This window comes from Ochotona princeps, chromosome 19 (genome assembly GCF_030435755.1).
Source record: "Ochotona princeps isolate mOchPri1 chromosome 19, mOchPri1.hap1, whole genome shotgun sequence".
Lineage (NCBI taxonomy): Eukaryota > Metazoa > Chordata > Mammalia > Lagomorpha > Ochotonidae > Ochotona > Ochotona princeps.
In genome coordinates, this window is record NC_080850.1 from 36,230,878 (window position 1) to 36,258,421 (window position 27,544).

The 27,544-nt window shown below is 54.6% G+C and overlaps 1 protein-coding gene across 1 annotated transcript in view; it reads left to right on the forward strand.

The window, feature by feature from the left end:
• Positions 1–27,544, forward strand: part of FSTL4 (follistatin like 4) — a 418,275-nt gene that overhangs the window by 376,374 nt on the left and 14,357 nt on the right. Inside the window, exons 7-12 of the mRNA XM_004586404.2 lie at positions 2,778–2,944; positions 12,362–12,482; positions 23,190–23,351; positions 23,585–23,719; positions 24,718–24,744; positions 26,444–26,562. Coding sequence (XP_004586461.2) covers positions 2,778–2,944; positions 12,362–12,482; positions 23,190–23,351; positions 23,585–23,719; positions 24,718–24,744; positions 26,444–26,562 — 731 coding nt within the window. The remainder of the gene's footprint in view (positions 1–2,777; positions 2,945–12,361; positions 12,483–23,189; positions 23,352–23,584; positions 23,720–24,717; positions 24,745–26,443; positions 26,563–27,544) is intronic.

The following is a 27,544-nucleotide window of genomic DNA, read 5'->3' on the forward strand; positions in this document are numbered from 1 at the left end:
TGGCTCCCAGCACCCCTCAGGGGCTCAATCCCGGGAAGAACAGCGTGAGACAAATCTGTCGTGAAGGAGCTGTGTCAGGTCCTGGCCCAGGACTCCCTCCATATTGCCCATAGGACCCTAGCAGTGAGGGGCAGGCATTCAGGATTGCAGCGAGGGTGAGACCGGGCCAGCTGCCTGATGGGCTTCTGACAGCTGTCTTCCCCAAGAGTATCCCTGAGATGTGGCTGGTGTCCTGGTAGCAACATGGTGCCTGCTTCCCTGCCCTGCTTGCTCTTGCCCCAGCCTGGGAGGCCATCTCACCTTTCCCTCTCCCCAGAGGTCACCCCACGTGATAATGGCCTTGGTCATAGCCCTTGGAGGCCATGGGGGCCATAGGAGGGGCTTGCTCACAGGTGAGAGTGGGAAGAGGGGGCTCTGTGGCCGTCAGTCCCTTCTGGGAAATACAGAGACAAAGTTATTCCAATAGAACACATATTTAAACCTTAAATGGTCCAAATATGTGCTGTTTGGTTCATTCTTGTGTAGGCAACGGGCAGATTTGCCAAGGTGCAGTCTGTTTGCCCACACATCCTGACTTTCCCCACCATCTGCAGGTGCGATGGTTGATGAAGACCCCTGCCCCAACTGCTCCCTTGCACTGTTTTGTTTTTGTTTTTGTTTTTTGCTTTGTTTCTTTGTGGTACAGGCTCTCTGCCTACTTCTAAAATAGCTTGAAATATATGACTTTGTAGCCACATGGAGGAGGGGCTCTATGCTTGCAAGTGAGAGCCCATACCCAGAGCCTGGTGTTTAGCACCCTGCCTGGCTGCCTTGGTTCTCCATCCCCCTGCCAATACTCCCCATTTCTGATCCTGGGAGGCAGTGATTCTCAGGCCTTAGTCTCCACAGAACCCCCTGGGATACCTGTGAAAAATGGCATGCTCCCATCCCCCCACCACCTGAGAGTCTGTGGCAGCCCCAGGACGGGCATCTGTGCTGCTCACCCACCCTGGGAATGGAACCTAGAGCCCAGGGCCCAGGAGTGGCCCTGCCTCCCCCAGGGACTCCTTCTGGCTGGAGCTGATCCACCAGAGCTCAAACAGGAAGAGAAAGTAACTAATATGGCTCCCACCACAGCCGCAGCCAACAGTCACTACCTTGCAGACCCGAGTCTAGCAGAGCCAAGTTCAGCTGACATGGAAGTCACACTCTATGTGAGAAATGAACTATGTGTATCCCACACACACCTGTGTCCCCACTCCTTCCAGAGTGGCTCCTGTCAGTGCAGCCACCACTGCAAGGCCTGCTGCTCACTGTGCCTGTTGGCACCACTGCTGAGGCTGGCCCTGGCCTGGGCTCCCAGCCTGAGGTCAGGATGCTCCCATGGGCCAGGGCCATTGCCATCAGGAGACCCATGAGCTGTGTGTCCTGAGGGCCTACAGGGTATCAGAGAGCTGGGAAGTTCTAGCATAATCTGTCTCTGTGCTATATAGCTCCCCAGCCTGACCTTGGGCAGAAGTAGTGTCTCCTGTGGCCTGCCTTGGTTTCATGACTCAGGGAGGGGCAGGCAGCGGTACCACAGTGTTAGGGAGGAGGTGGAAATAGGTGCTTTGGGTGTCTAGCAGCACCTGTCACTCAGGGCCTGTCTTCCATCATGGGGGGCTCCTCACCATGAGTCATGCTTTTCCTGTGTGGGATGGACCCTCCTCACTGTTTTGTCTCTCCATGCATCCATCCGGCAGGCCCTGGGGAGATACCCGTGCATTCAGAGTCAATGCTGGGGGGAGCAGCGTTGCTGCCTGGGTTAGATCTTGAGTGCTGCTGTCGGTACACCTGCTGTGCCATGCAAGTACAAGAGGCTGGGAGCACTGATGTGCCACCATGCATGGCACCCAGCCGAGTCTCAGAACTCAGTCCCCAACTCCAAGTTTGGCTCCCAAGATTTGTTTTTTGGTGGAATTGGAGGGCGCAGGAGGGTTGCATCTCAGCCAGGACTCCCTGTGTGCCGACCAAGTAGAGAGTGAACAGCGCTTCTGACATTTTTGCTGACACCCCCCCAGTCCCCTAAATTGGCAGGTTTGAGAAGAGGACATGAGAAGCCCTCTGGGCAACAGGCTGGCAACTCTTCCTCCAAACCAGGGGCTATATAGGCATTTGAATAGCGTGTGTTTCATCTTCATAAATCCTGAAAATTTCACAAAACCTGTGTTTGCAGGGGAATGCTTGAGACCCCTCCCTTTTGCCTAAAGCATGAGCAGTCTCCCTGCCCGTTACAGAGAATAAGACAGCAAAGATTATCAGTCCATGGGCGGCCTGCAGTGCAACAGAGAAAAAAAACCACGAAAGGCTCCCGTCTGTGCATGGCCACAGACCAGAAATCAGAAATACAAATGACATCCAAGCTAACCACAACTTTCAAAGGTCAGGCGATTTCCTCCCTGGACCCCAGACTGTGCAACCTTTGCATTGCCCCCAGAGAAGCCTGTCAGCCCACCCGACACACCTTGACTACACTTGGCAACACTCAGGCCTTATTAGCCCAGGCCACTCCCAGGAGGGCCCCGCACAGCTGCTCCCCAGCCCCTCCCTTGATGCCCCCATGGCACCTGCAGCTCCGCTCACAAACCCACACCCCACATAGCTCCCCTGCTCTGTCCCTGCAGAGGCATTCCTCCATACAGGTCACCAGCACCCAGAAATCCATTCTCAGTGCCTGCCCTTAGATCAGTCTGCAGTCACTGGCCTTGGAATCAGATGGCCTGTCCTGGCCCTGACCTCCTTCTCCCTTCTCCCTGCAGATGTGGTACAACTCAGCCTCGCACCAGAGGACAGGGTGAGCGTGACCACGGTGACCGTGGGGCTGAGCATAATGCTCACCTGCGCCATCCGCGGAGCCCTGAGGCCACCAATTGTCTGGAAGCGCAATGGGCTCACCTTGAACTTCCTGGACTTGGAAGACATCAACGTAAGTCACCAAAGTGCATGTGTACGTCCCAGGGCTGGGGGTGGGAGACATCCTACAGCAGTGTCACATGCTTAGGTGGAGATCTGGACACAGGATGGCCAGCAGCCTGGCACCATGGCCGGTGCAAAAGGGTGTACAGTCAAGGCAGGGCAGGAGAACTCTGCCAGGGCCTGCATGTGGCCGAGAATGGACTGGGCAAAGGAGGACGCTGTGTGCTTTGTTCTCATGGCTCAGAGGGTGAGTCAGGAGCTGAAAGAGGATACAGCCAGGCAGCAGGTTTTGGAAGACCCAAAAGGGGAAATTGTGGGTCTTTACAGCTGGGCAAGGGGAAAGGGTAACCCCTGTGCAGGGAGCTAGACTGGGAGTTTGCAGGGTTTGGGGGGCTGGAGGGCAGGTGCCAGGTGAGACTAGCTGGACCTGAGGGACCCACGTTGGGGGTTTCTTTGCTGGGTGGTGAATCAACTAGAACTGCAGGGAGCAGAGAACCTCTGAGCTCCCGAGGCTAATGTGGGGTGCTTCTGATGATCCTGGAGGTCAGGGTGGGGCCCAGCAGCCAGGGTGGGGCCCAGCATCACTGGTAAAAGCTCTGTGAATTTTAATAACTCCTTAGCCTCCTTACCTCCAATGAAAGCAGAAAGCATCAGTGGTCCCTCCCTTCTGGGGGCTTAAAGATGACAGGGACTAAGTCACATTTGATTGGTTTAGGTTGGACACTGGGATAATGTGGCTTCCTCAAAGTCCATGGGAGAAGACAGGGTGAGTTCACTCACTGAACTGCCAGGAAAACTGCCAGGTCAGGAGTTAGAAAAACAGGGATCCAGTCTCTGGCAGAAGGGAGGCAGCCCTGGCCACCTGGGCTCAGAGCAGGACAGATGGACCGCAGCAGGTGCTCGCCCTGGAAAAAAAACATGTGTAGGATGAGTGCTCAGTTCCTACCAACACCGCTGAAGAGCTGCAGAGGGGTAAGGCACAGGGAGCTGACCTAGGCCATCTGCCCCATGGGGAGGACCAGCAGAACAACCAGGTGCCCAACAGCACAGGAGGCAGTGAGCCCCCCACCCCGCCCACCCAGCCCGTGGGGCCAACAGGCTCAGCCCATGACTTCCATGATCACTTCCTAATCTGAGTCGGCTTGCTGGAAAAAGGCCAAGTGGGAAACGCTGCAGGAGCCAGCAAAGTTGCACTCTGAAACTCTCCAGGACTATTTGTCTATATCCTTGAGATCACTGGGCAGGGGGATAGACAGCAAAAGGGAGCCCCTCTGGAGGGTCACCCCTCGGCAGAGATGGCCAAGGACTGACCTGCGCCCAGCCTCGGCACCATGGCCAGGGCAGTTCCCTTGCAACTTCCCCTGGTGACTTGCTCCCTGCATCCCCTATGTCCTGGTGTGTGGCCTGAGATGGCCCAGGCTTGTCAGAGACCTTGGCTGGAAGGGGCAGTGTCCAGGTTATAAAGACGAGAGTGTGTGTGTGTGTGTGTGTGTGTGTGTGCTGTCTGTCTTGGGGTGCATGGGTTTGCACCGTGCCAGGTCTCACAGCGAGGTGTCAGCCCGTGATTGGCTAGCAATGACTGCATCCATACTAGGACAGGGCAGCTGACAATTGTCCGAGCACTCCCGGTGCTCAATTTAAAGATGTCAGAAATGAGGGCTGGGGCAAAACTCCTCCTAATGTACTTGCCATCAGTTAATTAAATTACTTTGAGTGGTTTTCCCCTCCCTCCAATCTGCCTGCGGCACCAACTCAATTGCATTTCTCCTCTTCACAATAAGGTTAGCAATTTGGATAATTGTGGGTGCAGCCAGAGATTAATGGCCCCTCGTTACCCAGCAAACAGCTGCTGCTGGTGGGTGAGTCAGCTTGCAAATGGGTAGGCTCTGTGCTTCTCAGAGACTCCCAAGTGGGGATGCAGAGCCGAGTGCTGTAGAAACCCTGAGTTTGTTCGAGCGCGCGCACACACACGAGACAGGCAGCCAGCTAGTGAGAGGCATGCTCTGGGGTCACAAGGTCCCAGGTTTGAGTCTCAGCTAGCCACCTCCTACCAAGTTAGTAACCTTAAAAAGGACACTGGACTGCTCGCAGTTTCCCCATCTGTGAAATGGAAACAAAGAGCAATAGCTCTCTTGCAGTCCTCCATGAGGGTGACATGAGAAGACAGCTTTAAAGTTCCTGCTTACCACCATGACTGTGAACATCAGTGTGAGCACTGTGACTACAGCTGCTGTCCACTGGCATGCTCAGCACCTTGCCCCCTTGGTCCCCAACAAGGAGCCAACAGCACCCCTAAACCCCTGCAGCTTGTAGCCAGGGACAGGCGCCACCCCACCACATCAGCTGCCATGCATCTGGTAAGAGACACTGCCCAGACTCCCCCCAACCCCGCCAATCCAGAGGAGCCCTGAGTGAACTTTTTAGTACTTTCTGTTAAATAATAAGGTTGACTGTTTTAGAGATATTTGATTTAAATACTTTTCCTTTTATTTGAAAGGTAAAGAGTGACCATACTGTTCTTCCATGGGCATTTTCGAGCCTGTGGGTGTGAACTGCCCTGCTTAGTGCCAGGCACCCAGTAGGTCTTCTTGAGTGGCAGCCCCACTAGGGACAGTGAGGACAGCCGCCCTGGCAGAGGGCTGGAGCCAAGCCATTGGCACCTGGGGTGGGGGTAGTTTTAGAGAAAGGATCAGTCAGGGCCAAACAGCACTGATGGAGTGGAGGTCCCAGAGTGCCCAAGCCTGGGCGTCTCAGCCCAGAGAGATGGAGTGCAGCAGCAGGCGAGGTCACGCGTGCCTGGCCCGGCACCCTGCTGGCAGGGAGCGCAGATCTGTCTTCAGAGCCCAAGCCAGGGGAGGCGGGGAGGGCAGTGAGAACAGAGAGAGATGCGGGCCTCCTGCCTTGGTCGTTCGTGTGAGACATCTTGATTGGCAACGAAATATTAATCACTTCTTGCACCAGTCTGTTAATGAGAAGCTTTCATGGGCAACAAAATATTAATTTGTCTTGTCTTATCTGTTAAGAATTCTGTTAATGAATTCAGTCGCAGGGCTATTACAGAATGCCATCCTTGCGACATGTGTAATTAAACTTTCCTGACTTGCAAACATCAAAGATGCCTTGAGCATCAGAATAGCATTTGATCAGAAGAAACTGCAACCCCTCTCGCCTGGAGCCAAATGAGGAGCGGCCACTGGGCTTCTGCAGGGGAGGAGGAGGGCAGGCCGCGCTGCTGTCAGAAACCCTTCGGCTCCCTCACCATGGCGCACACGTGGGCTCAGCCTTCAGAGTGGTTCGATCCGTGCCTGGGCATCTATACCCAGAGCACAGAATACTGTGCCCAGCCTGCAGGGGAGCAAGCTCCCATCAACACCCGCTCAGGAGACCGGAGGAAGGAGGGGCAGAAACAAGCAAGAGAAAGCAGTGTGGAGGGTTGGGAGTGGCTTCACAGGGCCACTGTGGGCAGGGACAACCTCAAATCTTTGATATGGTCAGATGTGCACACAGGACTGCTGCGGGAGTCCCGCCTAAAATAAAGTGTACATTCCAAGAAGGACCCACTCCATGAGGGACCCAGGAACAACAGCAGCCCTGCCTCAGTTCTCAGGGTCTCTCTCTCTCCCTCTCTCTCTCTCTGTCTCTCTGTCTTCCCTGGAGCTGTGACCTCAGGCTAGCTGTGGCTCCCAACCAGGGTTCTTCTACCTGTCTGGGGCTCCTGCCAGGGTACGTGAGGGACCTCAAAGCCATTATCAAATACCACCTGGCCCTGGTGTCGGGCCACACCCTACCCTGATGGCAGGAGAGCATCCTCCCAGCCTACAAGGTGCATAATGGCAGCTCCTGTTCACCTGATGGGAAATCAATCGCCATGTTCCTGCTCCCCGGAGCCTGCAGAGCACACCTGTCATTGGCTCCCTGCTAAGCTGATAGCTGGCTTCTTGGCAAAGAGAGCTCCTGATCTGGCCCATGCCCCTACCTCCCTCAACCCCCTGCCCAGAAACCCACAGCCCACATCCCCCCAATCCTACAGGAAGCTGCTCGGGGAAGGGGGCAGCCACACCCTGAGCCCTGCCTTCCTGGCTTGGGGCTACCTGCTGCCATGGGCACCAGAAACCCACAGCCCTGCCAGGGTCCAGGCAAAGGCCCAAGCTGGTTCGCTGGGAGAGTTCTCCCTCCAGACACCTGGGCAGTGAGGCAGGGATCCCATCAGGAAAGGGCTGGGCCAACCTTGGGACCTCTCCAGACCCCAAGCCCACACAGTCCTGTGACCAGCAGAGTCCCGGTAGCACATCCCAGCCCCACCAAGAGGTCAGGAGCACCGAGCCCTGTGCTTGCTCACCGGGATCCCAGAGCAGCTCTGATCCTCAGCCCTGTCCCCCATGTTCCCCAGGGCAGGGGACGCCACCTCACTTCCCACAGAAATGAAACACTCCAGACCCATTGCACACCCCAGCCCTCTAATTCTCCTGTCACCCACATCCCATGGCTGCCGCAACCCAAACACAGCTGGCATGTGCATCCTTGGTGCCAGGATTCCTTCCTGGCATCATCATCTTGCTGATGGCCACTCCACAAGGCCACGGAGTCAGAAGGATCGGAGCCCTGGCCCTGGGCCCACAGCCAAGCCCCGCAGCCTGGGTTCCTTGCTTGTGGGATACAGCTGGTGTGGTAACAGCTTTGCCCCCAGGGCCAGCAGGGTGTGCTTCCTGCGGTAACTGCCACCAATGTGGGATGAGGGGCTGTGTGTGGCCCTGCGAGTCTCATTACCCAGCTAGCACCAGCAAGGAAGGGGAGCAGCAGGTTCAGAGAGCAGCGTGTGGGGTTGCCTGGTCAGGATCTTCTCTGCGAGAAACTTTCTCTGTTGCGTTCTCTCATTTTTCTTTAACAACAAGCTCCATACATTTCAAATGACTTGAAAGAGCTCCTGGTTTGCAACGTGTTGGATTTTTCCTCCCTGAATCCCACTATCTGGGCTTTCAGCTGTCGCAGGCGGGGTGCGGTGATAAAAGCAGAGAAACAAAACCCATTAGAAGAAAGTATTTGTGGCCGTGTTTGAAGGATGTGTTAAAAGGTTCACTTTCTCCCCGTACCCAAATGGTGTAAAATGGGAACAAATAATTCTAATGAAGCATATGCTCTCAGCTAGCTCCTCTTTGGAAGTGAGTTATTAAGAAAGACCAAAAGAAGATGATTGAGGAGCTCACGAGTCATTTAATTTTTTATTGTCTCACTACGAAGCAGTCATGGATCCGTTGTGAAAAGATGAGAGGCGTTTGATTAGCATGGAGAGTTGTTTGCAACATGACAGACGGCAGTGGTAGCTTCTGCATTAAAATAATCTCATTAAATGCTTGGGTACATGGTGTTTGAGAATCCAGGAAAACACCGTCATTGGGCCGATTCTCCCTGGCCAATAGTCAAAGCCCCAGTTGTATCCAAACATCCGGGGCTTTGAGCATTTGGATGAATCCGAGACGCAAGGGGTGCTGTCTGGAGAGGGAGCCCTGAGCCTAGGGTATGTCCATCTCTGCCTCTCGCGAGTGACCCTGCTGCCCCTTTATGGCCCCAAGACTGCCAGGAGCTGAGGGCAAAGTCCAGCCCTTGTCTCTGGATAAGGTTAGTCTTTTACTGGCCCATTCTTCCAGGTGACATGACCAAGCCAGCACCTCTATTCACCCAGCAAACAGTAACGAGCTCCAGTGAGGTGCCGGCAGCACCCCTTAGCACCCACAGTCATGGGCAGACGCTGACCACAGGGAAGAGCAGACATGCGCATCAGCTAGGGACCGCCCAGTCCTCCCCATCCCTGACTTCCTCACCTCAGCCTAGTGCGGGCATAAGCAGGGCAGAGCCCGGACTGTCCACACTAAGCGACTAGTCCAGCGCTTCTTCCCTGGGCTCTCGGCTGCTCAGGTCCCTGCAGAGAGGCAAACCTATCCTCCGAGGGAGGGGAGACAGGAGCGGCTGGGCACCCCAGGCAGTCAGATGGTCAGCTGTAGAAAGCCAGGGTGTTTCTATGCAGCATACACCCCCACATCCAAATTAAAGAGGGACTCGCAGTGAAACCGTTGAATGTATCCTGGCAATAGGATACTAGACTCTCTACTGTTATCCATGCCTAGAATGTCAGGATACACTTGAATGGCAGAATGATGGACTTGTGACTGTTCATGAAGGACAACACATTGTAATAATAAAAGGGAAAGCAGTGGGGTGGGGAAACCTGCAGAGGGGAAGTTCCAGAGCCTATGGAACCTATAGAACTGTATCATAAAATAATAATTCATGAAAAGAAAGATAACAAACCAGGGTGTGGATGCATGTATGTGCAGGTGTATGTGCCCCTAGGTACTGTGTGTGTCTGTGCTGGCAGGTGGCACTCACTAATGCATCAGTTGGTCCTGACTTGGTTCAGATCGTGGGCATGGGTGCCCATGTGTGAACAGTAAACACACCCATTGCCAAGGCGCTGCCAGCGTCAAGCTGGTGTTGTAGGGAAGATCCTTATCTCCTCCTCCTCGTAGCCAGCCAGGGAGCCCCGAGGTAGAAAGCTCTGAATGAATGTCCCCAAGCTGAATTGTAACCATGGCTTTGGCAGTATCGGAGACCTCAGCTCCAATACCATGTGGGTATCCCCAAGAGGAACCCTCAGCACCAACACATGGCTGACTCCTGATGTTCACGGGTCACGGTGCCAACACCCCCATCTCAAGCCTGCTAACTGTTATTTAGTGCTTAAGTCTTGTGTCATTATCTTCTTTAATGAGGGCAGATACTTGGATGTTTAAAAGATGAAAATTACATCTTTGAGTAGAATCATCTCTTTCCCAATAGCAGATTCATAGAATAGTCTAATCTGGCATCTGTTTATTTCTGGAAGCAAGCTTGCTTTTGCTAATCCATTTCTATGCACCAGAATAATAATAATAAAAAAAGGAACGCTCTCCATAAAAAGACAATTACAGAGATGCAATCAAGCACTGACAGTGCCATTCAGACACGTCTCAGAGAACATTCAGGAGAGGAAAGATTGCAGGTTTCGTTTTATATAGCTTCTTATAAATCAATTTTTAAAGTCATTTGCTTGCATACAACAAGGTACATTTTATTTCTGTAGCCAGTGTTCACATCCAGAAAACAATATGCACTTGGCCGTATAATTACACGGCGCCAATTGTTCTAGCTGAGAAACATTATTCTATTTACTGCCAGCTTGGGTTTCCTGTGGAGCCTGGGCCACAGCCGGCAATGTGCTTGATGCTTCTGGAAGCATCCAGCAGTTCCTCGTGTCCTCCCAGGAACAGCACAATTACTCAGGAGTCAAGTCTCTGCTGCTGGACACACCAGCAGCACAAGCTGAGGGCTTGGTGCTTGGCCAGCTAGGAAAAGCCAGCAGAGAGGTCATACAGCCCTGACAGTGACACTGGACACATCAATGCCATCTGGGGTCCTTGTGCTAGCCGCTGCCCCTGCTCCACTGCTTCAGCTCGGTCTTCTCTCAGGTCTGCCACACGTGCCCTGGCCAGAGGAAGGCAGAAGAGCCAAGAGGCCCTTCCAGGGCTGCAGATGGAGGTGTGCGGGGACACGAGGGACCAGCCTGGAGACCAGTCCTCTGCCTTGGCCATCAGCCAGCTCGTCTGGCACAGTCTAGGTGGACAAAAAGGCAGGAGGTGGCACCTCGGTGGCCAAGGAGCCAAAACTGGACATGGCTGCTGCATGTGGCCCAGCCTGGTGCCCTGCAATCCATTCATTCCACAGTTAGGTAATCGAGGGCCTGTGTGTGCCAGGCACACAACACAGGAATCCCCTGACCTATAGCAGGCTCACTTCCCATGGGGAACGGCTCAGGGAATTCCTGAGTGACATCAGAGCGACAGCAAGTACCAGAGGTCCCAAGCCAGGAGGCGCCCAATCTGGACAAAAGACTGCTGTGCAGGAAGGAGGCTGCAGAAGGGTGGGGCAGGGGGTCGTCTCCCCACCCCAGGGGTCATGGGGCAGGGTTAGAGAAGATCAGACTCCAACGGTTTTCTTAAGGGCAGCTTAAGCTCCACCCTCAGACACCAGGTTTTGGTTTGTTTTAAGTTGGGGTCTTCTGGTGGTGTGTGTGTGTTTTTCTGGTAGCCGTGGGGCATTGATTCTAGGTCTCTCCACAGACCCCCCTGCAAAAAAACCCACACATGCTCAGGTCCCAGCCACTTGGGGCAGCTAAGGAGCTGCCAAGCCCCTGGCCCTTTGCCCCCAAGGTGGGGCTGCACCCGGCCTCCAGCCCTCACCCAAGGTAATATCTGCCACCAAGACTGCAAGCAAAACAGATTTTTCTGGAGAGTCAGGCTTTGATACACAACAGAGCTACTCAGATTAGGAGCATCTGTTGGCCCAGGGATAGACTAGCCAACCATGCTCTGTAAGCAGCACAGGCGCGAGTGCTTTAAGACTGCAGTAGGACACAGGACGAATCAGCTGTTCGTGTTTTATGGTTATTACTGAGGCTTCCTGCGAAGGGTAGGGACGGGGCTCCTGGAAGCGGAACCAGGCTTCTCTACGGGCCCCAGGATGGTTTCACTCCCCAGCAACCCACACTTGGTGCCCATGTTGCCTGGGGTAGGGGTGCTGGCATTGTGCTTGGTGCCCCGTGCTCCGTGGGAGAGCCGATACAGCCGGAAGTCCCCTCCTACCGCCCTCGCCTGCATGCTGACCCCATGAGGCTGCTGAACCCACAGGGCCACGGCTTTCAGACCGCTTCCTGTGCAACCTCCACCTCCCCAGCTCTCTCTGAAGGCCCTGCCCTTGATTTCCGGTAGCTCCAATTTCTTCCTGGTTCTAGTCCCTCCTCTTGGGTCTCCCCAGTCTCTGCCAGCTGCCTGGAATCCTCCTGGGCCTCGGGTGAAATCTAAATCAGCAGTAAGCCAGCCACAGCCCCTGGGCCACGTGCGGTTTGATGTGACCTTTCGCTGGGGCATGGCCATGCTCCCTGTCTTAGGTCTGGTGAGGGCTGTCCTCGCCAGGGAAGTAACCCACAGAAGCCACGGGAGCCAGAAAACCGAAAGGCTTTATTCGCTAGCTCTAAAAGAGGCCCTCCCTCCAGGAACTTTCTCAGGTGTGGAAGATTCTAGCAGAGGGGGCCCGTAGGCCTCATTAGGTGAAATGGAGAATAGGTGTACTGGGCGGGGAGCTTGCTCCAGGCTTCCTGTAGGAAGTAGCGGGCAGCCAGGCTGGGAATGGATGGCCAGGCCAGCAATGTGCAGAGTGGAGGCATGGCTGCCACCCGGAGCCACGGCCCTGCAGGCCACTCTGGCTGAGCCAGGACAGGCACATGAAGCTGCCTGCTCCTGAGGACTTGTGTGTAAACCCCCAACACCTGCTCTGTGTGGGGGCTGATCTTTCTTTCGTCTTTACCCCGTCACAACCACCACCGCTGCCTGCGCAGGACTTTGGCGAGGAAAACTCCCTGTACATCTCCAAAGTGACCACCGTCCACATGGGCAACTACACCTGCCACGCCACCGGCCACGAGGAGCTGTTCCAGACCCACGTCCTGCAGGTGAATGGTTAGTAAACAGCGCCACGCGTGTTGTCCCCTTTTGTGCTGCCTGCGGCCACCCTCACCACCCCCCATCGGCTTCCAGAAAACAGTGTCTCCCCAGAACTATCGCTCTCCTAAATGAAGGGGAGGCAGGGCAGGGAGGACAGAGCATGCTGACTCGTGTTCACATCTGGCATCAGCCAGAGCTGCCTTGGAGGAGGCTGCCCCAGGACAGCACGGCCTGGCTGAGCAAGGGTGGGCCACGGAGCCATGGCCTGTGCAGCCTGGGGGCAGGCTTCCCTCTAGCCATGATCTCCTCTCCCTCCCCCAGGGCTCAGCCGGGACAGAGACTGGGCAGATTTGGGGGCTCAGCTCTGACTGACATGAGCCCTGTGTTCTCTGCATCTCAGTAATGGGCTGCAACTGCAGTAGCTCCCTCAGCCAGGGCTTTGCAAGCCCTTGCTTTGGCTGGTTCCTCCCTGTTTGGTTTTTAGTGGGTGAGTTTGAGATTGCTTGCCTGAGGTTCCCAACAAGACCTAGAGGCCATGTTGTGACCTCTGTGTCACACCACTGGCCACATCAGCTGGCCACTACTACAAAGCCCACAGGTCAGTCTCCTCACAGTTCCATGTGTGGCAGGTCAGCCCAGAGAAGGGAGCCTTGTCTGGTCAAACCCGGCTGGCCCAAGCAATTGTCAACGTGGAAGGGAGTGGTGGTGAAGTTGCCAGATGGTTGCTGCCGGCTGGCTAACGTGGAGGGATGTCTGCTCCCAGGATGATGTGTTGGGGAAGCACAATATCACGGGGTTCACCTTGCTTGGCTGTCGGATGCAGGGAGTCGAGTCGCTGAAGGATATGGTACAAGTTCAGCTTGCCTCCACGTTTACTCAAGAGGAAGTTTCGAGGCTTTTCATGTCTGTATCTGCCTCAATCACATCCCTGAGGTCCAGGCAGGCCTCCTGGAATGTCTCCAGCACCATGCAGTCAGCAGTCTGGGAAGGGGGTGCACTAAGAACACTGAGCATAGGGAGCAGGTGTCTGCCTCGCTTGATCCATTCGTTGTGCTGTGTCCACGGCTCTGGCTAGGCCATCAGCTGGTTCTAGTTCCAGGAGCTCATGAGGTCTGGGGCTCAGGCTGACTCCCAGGCTCTTGGGCTCGGCATTTGGATGCACCCTGGAGTGGGCATGTCATTGTTTGCCAAGGACGCGAAGACGTAGCTGCTGACCTGGGATGGTACAGAAGGTTCTTGAAGCACTGCAGAGGTTGAACTGGGTGTGTAGGAATTGGACGGAGTTACGGTTGCTTTGGTGTGTGAAAGCTTTGCAAGGAGACTAACATAAGGAAACTGGGCTGCAAGGGATGAAATGGTTTTTCCGGACTTCTCGTGGTTGCTAAACCCTGAGCAGGTCTTGAGTCTCAAGGACAGTCTGAGACAGTGTGTGTCGCTGTTGGAGAATTCAGACCTGGGGTGCAAACGTGTTCCGTGGACAGCTGCTTGAGTCGCTATGAGCAACACAAGGGGGGCGCAGCACGGGAGCCCTGCCTTGTCCGCTTTGTCTTCGTGCCTTGCGTTGTGTTGAGACCTGGTAGCAATAGCCACCCTGCTCAGTATCTGCTGCAAGAGCACAGCAGTGAGGGTCAAGTCAGCTCCTCCCCTCGAAAGCCCTAAATTAGAGACTTCTATGGCATGGGGTCACAGCTCCCAGGCAGCCCAGCAGATCCCTGCTGCTGGGGGTGAACAGGTGTCTGCAGAGGCTCCCTGAGGTGGTGGGCACAGGCGGCTTCGCAGATGGCAGCTCTGGGAGCACTGGGAAGATGGTGATGTTGATCTGACCTTGGGACTTGATCCTTTTCACGGTCCACCCTAAGCATGAGTAGAAAGATGAAAGATGGCCCCAAACAGCATGAATAAATCTCAGTGCAGCTGCCAGTTGAGCCACTGAAGGTCTGGGTTAGTCCCTGGCTGGCCCGGTAGATTGGAGGAAGTGCCTCGGCCATGCACACAGGCAGTAATGCCCCATGTCCTTGTTCCTTCACCTCCTTCTCCATGTGGGGAGGACAGGAAGGGGAAAGCGAGGAAGAGCACCCAAAGGGTCCTGGCCAGTTTCCTGCCTGCCGGTCTGAAGAGCTCAGGACACTGTGGGCACCAGATGCACAGAGGAGTCACCCCGGGCAGGGAGCTCTTTCACTCCGGCTCAGCATGGGATCCCACCCGAAGTTGGTGGCCCCTCAGAGTGTGTCCAGCCTATTCTGTAGATGGGAAAATCAAGGGCCGGAAAAAACTTCCCAAACCAGGAATCGAACAGTACAGGCTGCTTTTCCACGGAGCACTGGCAGTAGGGGCAGAGCCCTGTGCACAGGCTGGGCTGTGCCTCCCAGGATTTCACTTCCTGGTATTCTGCCCTGCTGGACCAGGGAGAACCCTTCTTGCAGGAAGCAACTTCCTCTCTCACCATGAGCAGGCTGTGCCAAAAGCCCGGGCTGCCCAGGGATGAGTGCAAATGCTGACAAGATTGATAGCTTTGTGCATACTCCCTCATTGCTTTCGTAGAAAGAAGCAAGATCTTCAAACATAAATGATGAATTCATTAAATTAAAAACACCCTTGACCTCCTCCACAGCTCAGTCAAGCAGCAATTCCCTCCCGAAACACAGCAATCACCCTCTTTCCCAGACAAACTCTGCTCATTACCCCAGCTCGGCGCTTTTGTGTTGCTACTTTACTTTAAGGACATACTCGGGCTGCCTTCCACCTTGGCAATGACGGATGTTTCCCAGAGAAAATGGGCTTTTGTGTTAGGTATCCAAAAGTTTCCAGTTGATGGTTTTGCTACTCTTTGAGACCATGAACGTGTTTTCCCAGGATGCACTAATTTCTGATTATGCAAATTAACTCAGAATGAGGAGGGACAATCAGGGCAAAAGAAAACAGGTGGGTCCCCACCGCAGTGCTGGCGCAGAGCTGTGGTCTGCACCTGCTTGACCAGACCAAGAAGGCGGTCCCTTTCCCCCACCGTCATCCCCACCCCTGGCCGCTTCTCAGGCCAGACCTGCCTGCTGGGACACTGGCTCCAAGGCTGTGGCACTAATGGGAGCCATAGCTTGTGCTTGCAGGAACTGGAAGAGATACTCCCATAGGGTCACGGCCTTTTACCTCAACTGTAGATTCGGGGAGGGAGGCCTCAGCACCCAGCAGGGACCTGGTTTGTTCCTGTAGCCATGCAGGAGCTCTCTGCAGCTGCAAAGTATTTCAGGAACAAGTCTCTGTGCCAGCCCTCTCTTCCCGCAGCAGTCAGCTTGGGGAGCGACAAGCTTGCTGGCAGGGCCTCGTGGTGCCAGGGAGTCGACCTTCCCTGTCACAGACATCCTTGGTACAGGACATGGAGCTGGTAGACCTGGGTGCTGTTCTACCTGCTATCCAGGACTCTGTGTATAGGGCCCTCCTGGTGCTGCAGGCCTGGCTGGGTACCCCTTGAGAGACACGGGAGGGAGGCCTGGTCCCCTGGCTCTGAGAGGGGTAGCAACAGTGTCCTGTCCCTGGGAGCCCAGTTCTGCAGGTGGCTTGTGGCCCAGGCCCTGCCCATAGACACAGTTAGACTCACGTTATGCAGTGTGTCTTCCTCACCTCCCCTGCGCTGCTGCTCTCCCTGGCCCAGCCCTGCAGACTGCTCACCTCCCACAGATGTGCGGGCACCCCTGACTTCATGCCCACAGCCCCCTCTCACCCTCTGCCCTGGCTGTCAGCTACACCTGCTGCTGCTTCAGGGCTGTTGACTCAGCATGTCATTCACCCAGCGAATGTGTGCCAGGCCACAGTGCGGGCCTTAGAGGGCTATGGGAAGGCAAGAAGTCCTGCCCCTGTAGACCACATTGGAGGGCAGAGTCCTTGGGAGGAAGCTTTGTTTTGTGAATGCTTGTAGTAATAGTAGCAGTTGTTGTTGTTTTCACTTTATTTGAAAGACAGAGACTGAGAAAGAGCTCTTCCATCCACTGGTTCACTCTGAAATGGCCTAAACAGCTGGATTTGGGCCAGGCTGAATCCACAAGTCCTGAATGCCATCTGGATCTTCCATATGGGTGGCAGAGGTCCAGGGACTTAGACCATCTTCTGCTACTTTCCCAGGTGTATTAGGAGGGAGCTGGGTGGGAAGTGGGGCAGCCTAGACTGGAGCCAGTGCTCACAGGGGATGCCAGCATCGCAGGCGGCACAGGGCTGGCCCCAAGGAGGAAGCTTTCTTAAAACCAGAGGGGGAATAGGGAGAGGCAAGAGGGGGGCTCGGGAGCAGGTGGTGTCTGGGCAGGAAGTCAGAGGTTGCCAGAGAGGAGGGCATGGGGGAGCAGGTTTGGGGGAGATGCTAGGGGTCCCCAGAGAGTAGGGCGTGGGGGAGCAGGTTTTGGGGGAGAGGCTAGGGGTTCCCAGAGAGTAGGACATGGGGGAGCAGGTTTGGGGGAGAGGCTGGGGGTTCCCAGAGAGTAGGGCATGGGGGAGCAGGTTTGGGGGAGAGGCTGGGGGTTCCCAGAGAGTAGGGCGTGGGGGAGCAGGTTTGGGGGAGAGGCTGGGGGTTCCCAGGGCTGGGATAATGGAGAGTTGGCTGCTCAGTGCCCTAGGGGGTGCTGAACAGCCTACCAGACAGCATGGGACTTGAGCTGTGATGAAAATTTCAGATGCATCATATGGATGCATAAGACGATGGTAGACAGTTCATGAGCTCAGTTCAGTGACCGAAAGACCAAGCGCAGATAAAAGCTGTCCACAGGCCAAGAACTCCACCACTCATCCTGAGCAGTAAGACAGAACAGGCAGAAGATGCAACGGGAGGAGGGTGGAGAGAAGGGCAGTATACAGGGGCAGGTCTCCCAAGGGAGGAGGCACTCAGTCAATGTCAGAGCTGCTGGTCCCCGAGACCTGGAGCAGTATGGGCAGTGCAGTGGACATGGTTAGGACTAGGACTGGCTCAGGGAGGAGAGGGGTGGAAGGTGCAGCCACCACGTATGGGCAGCTCTTGCAGGTGTCTTCAAGGAGAAAAAGAGGGGTGTGTGTGTGTTTCTGTCTACAGAGAGAAGAAATAAAGCCTCTTGCTGAAAAGATGTGCATGGAGGGGCAATGGGTGCAGGGGTGAGGGGATAGTGCCAGGTCCAGGAAGGCGGCAGGAGGATGGGCTGCAGGAAGGATGCCAGGCATGGCCTAGGGTGGTACATGAGACTTGAAACTGGATGCCTGTCTGGCAAAGGGAAGAAGACTTATCAGGAGGTGGCCATGAGGGTCACACAGCCCAGTGATATGCAGTCAGGAGTCCCACCAGGGCAGCAGGAGGAGCAGTGTCCTGGGAGGCAGCCAGGTTTGGGGAGTAGGGAAGGAAACGCCGAGGGTTTAAAGGACTTGGGAGCTTTTGCTGAGAGCAGAATGTGAGTTCTGGAAGGCACAGTGGGAGTATATCCTCTGGGGGAGGACCTCCAGCCTCAGGCCCCTGGGGTCTGGTGCAGGACTAAGGGCATAGGGAGAAGGGTCCTGGGGGTCCCCTGCTTGGCTGGGGAGAGGAGTGAGGGAGGAGCAGGCAGAGGTCTGAGGCCCCCGCTTTAGTCATCCTGCAGGAACGGAGGGGAGACAGAAGCCGGGCAGCCACCAGCCCTCTGCTCCAGTGGCTTCCTCTCCGAGAGCCCAGCACGCAGGGCTATGCTTAGGCCCCTGCCCACAGGGACCCCTGTGTCTTGCCTTCAGGCCCCTGTGTTTGAGCAAACGATTCCTCCCATACCCAAGTGTTGCAGTTTGTTGTGTTCTAGAACAGCGCCATATACCTCACTACAGCGCTAACCTGACTTGGTTAGAGACAGCTTCCAAGTCAGGGCTGACTCTGGACCCTGCCAGGAACCTGGCAGCCCCAGCCCCAGCCCTGACCTCTGACTTCACACAGAACAGACTGGCACCTGTCTCACTAAGCCCCAGAGGTGGCTCAGGTGCATGTCCCCTCCGAGGTATAAGTGGCTTCCTGGCTAGATGGAGGCCCTTCTGCGCCCACAGCATAGAGACCAAGCAAGCCCATCCCCTGAGTTCCCAGCTTCCGGTCAGGCCCCTCCCAACAACAGAAGGGTGGGCAGCACAGGCCTCAGGAAGTTGTGCTGTGTGCTTGTGGGGCCTGCTTGAAATCCTGGAGAGTTCCCGTTGAACACCAACCCCAGACCCCACTTGGAAATGATGGTCACACTTGCAGTTAGTGTTCAGCCCCCTTGCCCATGCAGACCATGGTGCCCCAGTGAGGGTGGTGTCTGGGGCTGTGGAGGCAGCATGTGCACCTCCTGGCCAGCACATGGCTGGCACTGAATGACTGTTGGCTGTGCGAGATGGGGTCGGTGTAGCTTTACGCCGCTCAATGTTGGTCACCAGGGTGGCAGCAGCTGGTAGGAACGCTTTCCACCTGCCTCCTCCCCACTTGGCACTGTTGGCATTGTAACACTTACTGGTATCTCCGGTGGCACCATGGCAGTCATTGTTCTGGTTTTGCAAAATTGCCTGGGCTGCACTTTCTTTGCTACTGGATAAGTTTTGTGAAGCCCTGACCCACTGATCCTGACTAGAAGTAGGTGAAGTCCAGCTTAAATTGGAGTATTGCCTTCCTTGGCAATGGTAGGGCCTCCTGTCCAGTCACTCCATCCAGTCTGGGCCTGAGTTGCCAGGGAGCTTTGACAATGGACTGCATTTCAGTTTGCTGTTTTGGACCATTGCCAATACCAGAGTGATGCTGAATGCTTCCTTTAGAGCTCTTAGTAATCCTGACTATTGGGTGTTGTTACCCAGGGGACAGCCAAGTGAAGTAGCCTTTTTCTCTTTTTAATATTTGGGTTCATCATGGCCTGCTGCCCATTGACAATCTCCAATATCATGACAGGAAGCAGGTGCTCCCATGTCTTTCTCCTTTGTTCCTGACTTGATGCTTGCCCCCTTTGAGTAGGATGGGGCCATCTCCTCTTTTCGTGGAGGTGTTCTTCACTGTAGGGAGAAGAGATCCCACTGCTCTACTTTTTTTTTTTAAAGATTTATTCATTTTATTACAGTCACATATACAGAGAGGAGGAGAGACAGAGAGGAAGATCTTCCGTCCGATGATTCACTCCCCAAGTGAGCCGCAACGGGCTGGTGCGCGCCGATCCGAAGCCGGGAACCAGGAACGTCTTCCAGGTCTCCCACATGGGTGCAGGGTCCCAAAGCTTTGGGCCGTCCTCGACTGCTTTCCCAGGCCACAAGCAGGGAGCTGGGTGGGAAGTGGAGCTGCCGGGATTAGAACCGGCGCCCATATGGGATCCCGGGGCTTTCAAAGCGAGGACTTTAGCCGCTAGGCCACGCCATCAGGCCCCCACTGCTCTACTTTTGTGGAAACATTTTCCCCTTCTAGAAATGGTTTCGGATTTTTTTTCAAAAGCCCTTTCCATGTCTAGTAGGATTAAATGGCTTTTCTCTTGAACTGTCTACCTTTGGCTGTGATTAATTACAGATTTCCTAATAGTTAGGCATTGAGACATGTCCTACTGGGTGACAGTGTGCCCTTTTCATAGCAAGCCAGATCTGATTTGTTAATATTGCATTTAGGATTACAACCCATCCACTCCCAAGTTAGAAGGATTTGTACCCAGAGTTTTCTTAGTTCTCTCTGGTTTTGGGTGTCCAGGTTACACTGGCCTTGTGATTAAATCTGGAGCATTCTCATTGTCCATACCAGCAGTGACCCCACTGTAAATGTGCAAAGGACTCCCACCAGTAAAACTAAGCATGCTGGCTTTGGCCTTGGTGACACATACATGCATTTAAAATAGTCACTTCTTGATTCAATGTTTATACTTTGACATTTCCTTTTGTGCGATCAGCTTCATTGAGATTTTTAAATTTCCCTTAATGGAATGAATAGAATATTTTCCTAATTTTAAATATCCTCTGCATTTCTCTATTTTATTGATCAAACCTATCAGAAACTTGGCTGTTGTGTTAAAGGTTTTAACTGCCTACTCTTGGATTTACTCTTAAATTTATTAGTTTTCCTTCTTTTTGACTTTGAGTATTTTTTTAACATTCATTTTATTTGAAAGGCAGAAACAGAGGGCAAGAGAGAGACCCTCTGTCTGCTGGCTCACTCCCCAGGAGGCATGAACCCCAGGCAGGTCTCCAACAAGGGTGGCAGGCACCCAAGGCCCCGGGCCGCCCTCCACTGCTTTCCCAGGTACATTAGCAGGCTGCCGACGGGAAGCAGGGCAGCCAGGACTGGAAACAAGACTCCACTATGAGACCACAGGTGGCAGTCTAGCCCACAGCACCATAACACCCGACACATTCATGGATTTCTGTGTCTCTAGTGACTGTGTGTCCTTAGTCCCTTGAGGAGACTTTGATTGTTGGGCATACTTCGCAACCTAACCTTGTGGTCAGAGAGCGGGCACTCAGGCTCATGGGTGCCCAGACTAGACCCCAAGTTGTCTGTCACCTCTCAGCCCAGTGCTGTTGGCAGCCAAATTTCATGTCTGCACTTGAAAGGTAGCCTGATCACCACATTGAATATAAGCCTCATTCTCCCTAAGCACATGTTCAGTGTGGGGCAGTCTTCCCTGTTTGAACCAGGGAAGTCAGGAGCTGAATGGGAAAGAGAAGCATTCTGTGTTCCCGTGGGGTCGGAGGAGGGGGACGCACTGCGTGTTCCCGTGGGGTCGGAGGAGGGGGACGCGCTGCGTGTTCCCGTGGGGTCGGAGGAGGGGGAGGCGCTGCGTATTCCCGTGGGGTCGGAGGAGGGGGGACGCACTGCGTGTTCCCGTGGGGTCAGAGAATGGGGACACGTTGCCTGTTCCAAGGGCATCTTAGGAAGGGTTCTCTGGCATGTTCACATGGAATCCAGGAAGGGAGACCTAAGGTGTCTTCCCAGCTTGAGAAAAGCTCCAGCCAGGGCCTTCTCCCTCAGCCCCAACGTGACAAGGCCTGGTCCCTTCCTGAGGTCCTTGAACAGGGAAATACACAGGATGACATGGCCTCCACAGGTGGCCTAGGGAACACTCTCTGAGCTCTGAGGCCACTGCCAGGCTCTGGCTGTGTGAGGGGACATCGTGCCCTTTGCCTTTTTCCATTTCTCTCACCCCCACCCACCCCTGGCATCCCTGGCATCCCTGGCATTGCCCTGGACATTAGCCAAGGACAGGCAGAAGCTTGGAATTGGTTGGTTGGTTGAGTTCTTTGAGTGTCCAAGGAACGTTGCCAGAAACCGGTGAGTCCACCTGGGCCAGTGGGGCTTTGGAGTCCTTCTGCCCTCTGTCCGCCTACATGCAGGTGGCAGAATCCACCTCACTTGGGCACTGGGGTCACCGCCCTCACTGCCTCCTTCTATGGAAGCACTGGTCTGCTCTGATCTGTACTTTACTGAAACTCTGGGTGGGGCACTGCCCTGGCCATGGAGATGTGCAGACAGTGCTAGAAAAACACACAGGCTGGGCCCGGCGCAGTGGCCTAGCAGCTAAAGTCCTCGCCTTGAACGTGCCGGGATCCCATATGGGCACTAGTTCTAATCCTGGCAGCTCCACTTCCCATCCAGCTCCCGTTTGTGGCCTGGGAAAGCAGTCGAGGACGGCCCAAAGCTTTGGGACCCTGCACCCACGTGGGAGACCTGGAAGAGGTTCCTGGCTCCTGGCTTTGGATCAGCGCGGCACTGGCTGTTGCGGTCACTTGGGGAGTGAATCATCGGATGGAAGATCTTCCTCTCTGTCTCTCCTCCTCTGTGTAACTGACTTTGTAATAAAAATAAATAAATATTTTAAAAACGCGCGCACACGCACACACACACAGGCTGCTTCTGGTGTCGTGCAAAGGCAAACTCTGTGTTAATGTCATTGGTCCACGAACTGTTTCAAGCAGCCTCATAGCAATCAGCTGAAGACAAACCCATCTCCCCTTTCTGAATGTACATGAGAGTTTGGCTTGGTTTACTATCTGCATGTGAGTGCTCACAGATCCTGTCTGGGGAGCACACGGGATGTGGCAGTGGGTGAGTAAAAGCCTTCCGTCCCAGCAGACATGAGCCGAGGACCCCTATCTCCTGGCTTGGAGGTCAGGACAGGAGGGAAGGAGGGATTCCAGGAGGTCTCTCTTCTTTTGCAAGCAAAGGACCCAGGTTCCTAGAAGGCCCCAAAGCCTTACTCATTTACACCATCTGGTAAATGGGCCAGGTCATGCCCTCAGACATGACTGCCAGATTCTGTGATTGAGTCTGTCTAGAGCCAGGGAGGGCACAAGTGCCCTTTGACCTGCATGTCAGGGGTTGGACAATCAGTGGGCTTCCCAGGGCAGGGTTGGCAGTGTGGTAAGTCAGTGGTCAGTGTTCTGTGGGCATTTCCTGCGACAAGGGAAGACCCTCCCTGGCCCTTCCCCTTCCCCATAGGAGATATCACATCTGAACCATGTCTTTTCAGAAGTTAACTTCACCTGCTACTCTGCACACAGCAGGTGGCCAGCATCACACATGTGGTGGCTCTGTGTTGCAGGCCATGCCCTCACAGCACAGAGCCTGGTGCATCCCTGCGTGCCATGCGTCTCGTAACCCTCATGCTAGAGGCTATGCTGTGGGAAGGGTCTGGAGCCCACGACCGGCATCTGCAGGCGGCTCTCATCCTTGGCCTTTGGGGGATGCAGGAGCTTGGGAGTGTGCGGGGGAGCAGTGGCAGGAGCCTGTGAGGGCCTTCTCTCATGGGCACTGGCTCTCTCCCGCAGTGCCACCGGTCATCCGCGTCTATCCTGAGACCCAGGCCCAGGAGCCTGGGGTGGCTGCCAGCCTGCGATGCCACGCCGAGGGCATTCCCATGCCCGGGATCACCTGGCTGAAGAATGGCATGAATGTCTCAGCGCAACTGTCCAAGCAGCTTTCCCTTTTAGGTATGGTCTGGCCATCCTGCCTGGGGTGGGGCGGGGATAGGGAGGGAGGGAGTTCCTGAGCGCAACAGTTCCTCCTTTCCCGAGCCACCTCTGAGTCTGGGCACATGAGAGGGGCCGTCGGCTGCCCTTGCCCCCCACACTCAGAGGCCCCATGAAGTGCCTGCAGAGGTGAGGGGTCTGCAGCTGAGCAGGCCTCCCTGAGCCAGCCTCCCTGAGCCCTGTCCCTCCTGCAGCCAATGGGAGTGAGCTCCATATTGGCAGTGTCCGGTACGAAGACACAGGGGCATACACCTGCATCGCCAGAAACAAGGTGGGCGTGGACGAAGACATCTCCTCACTCTTCATTGAAGACTCAGCAAGAAAGACCCGTGAGTCCACTCTCAGTTGCTGGGGCTGTCAGCAAGCTGGGTTGTGGGCAGGGTGCAGGCACTAGTGGTTGAGCACTGCAGCCACCCACTGTGGGCCCCCCCGGCAAGTGGGGCATACCCACTGCCCCCTGCAGATAGGGCAAGACACAGCAAGCACCTGAGGTGAGCAACCTGGACAGTTCTAGAATCACCACCAGGGATGTTCTCTGGACAGCAGATTGAGCCCAGGGCCAGGAGAGGGCTCAGACAGCCCAGCCCAGGCCCTGTATCCCAGTGCACAATGCAGGGGTACTCTGGGCAGTTGGTGGAAAAATGAAGGAACGTGTGTGACTCTGTGAAAGCCACAGTTTCTCCTAACACATTGTGATTTTGGTGAAGACCCTCACAGAGGGCTTGGAACAGCCTTACTCTCAGCTATCCACTGGGAGTCCTGAGACGTATCCCCTGCTTATGGTGGGGTGGGGTGGTGTGGTGGTTGTGCCCACACACCACTGGGACAGGGGTCACATTGACCCCAAGCATGGGTGTGCCAAGGGTGTGCTCCACAGGTGGGCAGGCCGATGTGAGTTCATGGCCACACTCTGCGTTGACTGGACAGTGCACCCTAAGCCTGTATCATCAAGGGAGACAGAGGAGCAGTGTGTTTTTCACGTGATCTTCCCAGGAGAGTCCTGGGCTGACACACGTCCTGGACATGTTTCAGCCACCCCAGGAACAACATTGCTCCCTCATCCATGCCATTCGCATCTGTGATCTCAGGGCCTGAGTTCATAGATTCCTTTAGAAAATGAACAGTCCTGCAAACCAGAAGTATTTGTGCCAAGTGCTCGGGTCATGCTGCCGAACCAGAGGGTGGAACAGAGCCTGTAAGCGAAAGACGAGGCTGTAGCACACTCGAGCCAGAATCACCAGGTGATGGTCTGATGGTACTCTCCTCTCTTCTCCCCCCTCCATCACGCACCTGCTGTCCTGATGGTCTGCTGCCATGGCTGCCACAGTTGCCAACATTCTGTGGCGAGAGGAAGGTACAGGACTGAAGGGTTCCGTGGTGTGCCTGTGATCGCGTGGTGAGGTTGTATAATGGACTCTGTGAACTGCTGTCAGCCCCACTGACACCAAGCCACCCCACTAGCAGGGCCTAGGCTGCGAAACAGATGGGAGGGTAGAAATCAAGGTCACATTCAAGTGACACAGGAGTTGAGCCATGGTTAAAGTCTGTGCAGTGTTATATTTAATAGCAGTGCGAACACGTGGTATTCCCATCAAAAGCTGCTGGCTGCCTCCTCTGAAGCAGACCACCTGCAGGTGTGTACAGATTGGGGCCTCACACACTTTCTTTGCCATTGGTGTTGGTGTTGGGTTTAGGGTGCTTAAAAAAAATTGAAATGCAGAGTTACCATCTGCTGGTTCACTCCCCAAATGGCCATAGTGGCCCAGGCAAGGCAAGGCCAAAGTAAGAAGCTTCTTCCTAGTCTTCCACTTGGGTGCAGGGCTCCAACCCTTGGGTCCTTTACTGCTGTCCCAGGCATATTTACAGGGAGTGGATTGGAAATGGAGCAGGCAGGTATCAGACTGGTACTGATGGTATGCCAGCAGCACAGGATTCATCCACTATACCACCACACCAGCTGGATGGGCGTTTTGTTTTTCGTTTTTGCCTGTCATTAGCTCCTAACCAAGACACACAGTAGATGCTGACAGTGTTTGCCTTGTGGTTAGTGCTGGAAGGAACCTAGAGTTGATGTACAGTAACGAGGATGTTGTGGGTTCTGGATCGATGCTGTGTCATGTCTGCAAGGGACTTGAGAAGCTGCAGGTTGGGGGTATGTGTGGAGAAGAGGGTCCGGGAACCAACCATCATAGACAACAAGGAATGAGTTATGAGAAGACTGGAAAAAGTTTGGGGGAAATGGACTGAAAAGGTAAGCTTGTTTTGGTGAGAAGACTTTGAAATCCAGCACAGACGAAAGGTCTTGGAAAAGCCCATGGAGAGCATGTATTACAACAAAACCATGTTTGAGTTTCCAAATGAGGTGCACCAGAATAAGTATCTTTTCATTCCATTTTCCACAAAGGTTGAAGCAAACCCTAACAGTCTGGTTGGATCTTACACAAATGTTGACGTTCTAGTCTTAAAGGAATGAAGGGGGGGAGGGGGAGACCTCTGCCATTGTCCCTCCTGCATGGCAAGCCGATGAGCCAACAGAGGCAGCGTCGGGGTTCAGGTCTCACCCCAGCTCCAGCACAAAGACAAGCAGCCTGAGCTCAGGCCAGCTGTTTCATCCTTAGAAATCAGAGGCTGACCTCAGTGGTCGCCGAGGCCCCCTTTCCCTAGACAGCCACAGCCCTGGGCTGGGGTGGGCACTGATGCACAATCTGATGGTGGCTTGAGGGAGGGGCCCATAGGCCCAGGCCTAGGATAGCCCTTTCTTGGGAGGGGCACTGGGCCCCATGGGGCCTAGGGGCTTTCCACATGCAGGGAAAATCTAGAGGGCACGTTCCCCGTAGGCGCACTGGGAGGACTGCCTGGGGGCTATGCTGAGCTTACTAATGCAGGCCATCCACTGCCCCCCACCTTACCCAGCCCACGTCAGGTGCTGCAGTGTGTGCCTGCGCCCCTAGAGACCAGGTTGCCAGGTTTGGTGTGCTTCATGTTGTGTGTGACCTTACCTGTGGCCAGGCCACTGAGCGGGGCATGACCATCCTGTGGCCCTCCACCCCCAGGCCTCAGCGTGGGAAACATGTTCTATGTCTTCTCGGACAACGGCATCATCGCTCTCCACCCTGTGGACTGTGAGATCCAGCGGCACCTCAAACCCACGGAGAAGATTTTGATGAACTTGGTAGGTCTCTGTGCCCAGCAAGCTCTACATCACATACACACTCACTCTCCTGCAAGGCAGGAGCTAATCCTACCTGCCACTAGATTCTTCATGTTCCAGAATTTTTACACAGTTACGGATATAGACTGGAAATTTTTTAAGATTTATTTTTATTAGACTAGATTTGGGCCCAGTATAATGGCTCAATAGCTAAATTCTTGCTTTGCACCTGCCAGGATCCCATATGGGTGCTGGTTTGTGTCCCAGCTGCTCAGCTCCCTGCTTGTGGCCTGGGAAGGCAGTGGAGGATGGCTCAAGGCGTTGGGACTGCACATCCACGTGGGAGACCCAGAAAAAGCTCCTGGCGCTGGTCTCAGCTCTGGCTATTGCAGCCACCTGGAGAGTGAACCAGGAAACAAAAGATCTTTCTCTGTCTCTCTTCTCTGTAAATCTAGACTTTAAAGAAAAAAATTTTAAATGATTTCTTTTTATTTGAAAGTCTAGATTTACAGAGAAGCAGAGACAGAGACCTTCCATTGCTGGTTCACTCGCCAAATGGCCACAATAGCCAGAGCTGGGCCAGCCCAAAGTCAGGATCCTGGGGTGTCTTTGATGTGGATACAGGATGCCATGCACTTGGGCCCTCCTCCTCTGCTTTCCTAGGCTACAAGCAGAGAGCTGGATCATAGGTGGAGTAGCTGGGACTCAAACCACCACCCATATGGGATACTGGGCACCAGAAGCAAAGGCCTGATCTACATACCATGAGGTTAGTCCCATAGGCTGGGAGTTTGAACTTCCTTCCTGTGGCACAGATTGGCTCCTAGCCACCACAAGAACACATCACGGCCCCAGCAGTGTCAACAGCCAGCTGCCAGCTGCCAGCGAGACATGCCCAGAGGGAACAAGAGCAGCAGGCAGGAACACAGGCGAACCTCGGGCATCACAGGTGCAGATGGGACCTGAGATTCCACCCTGTGCAGAGGCAGGGAGGATGACGGCT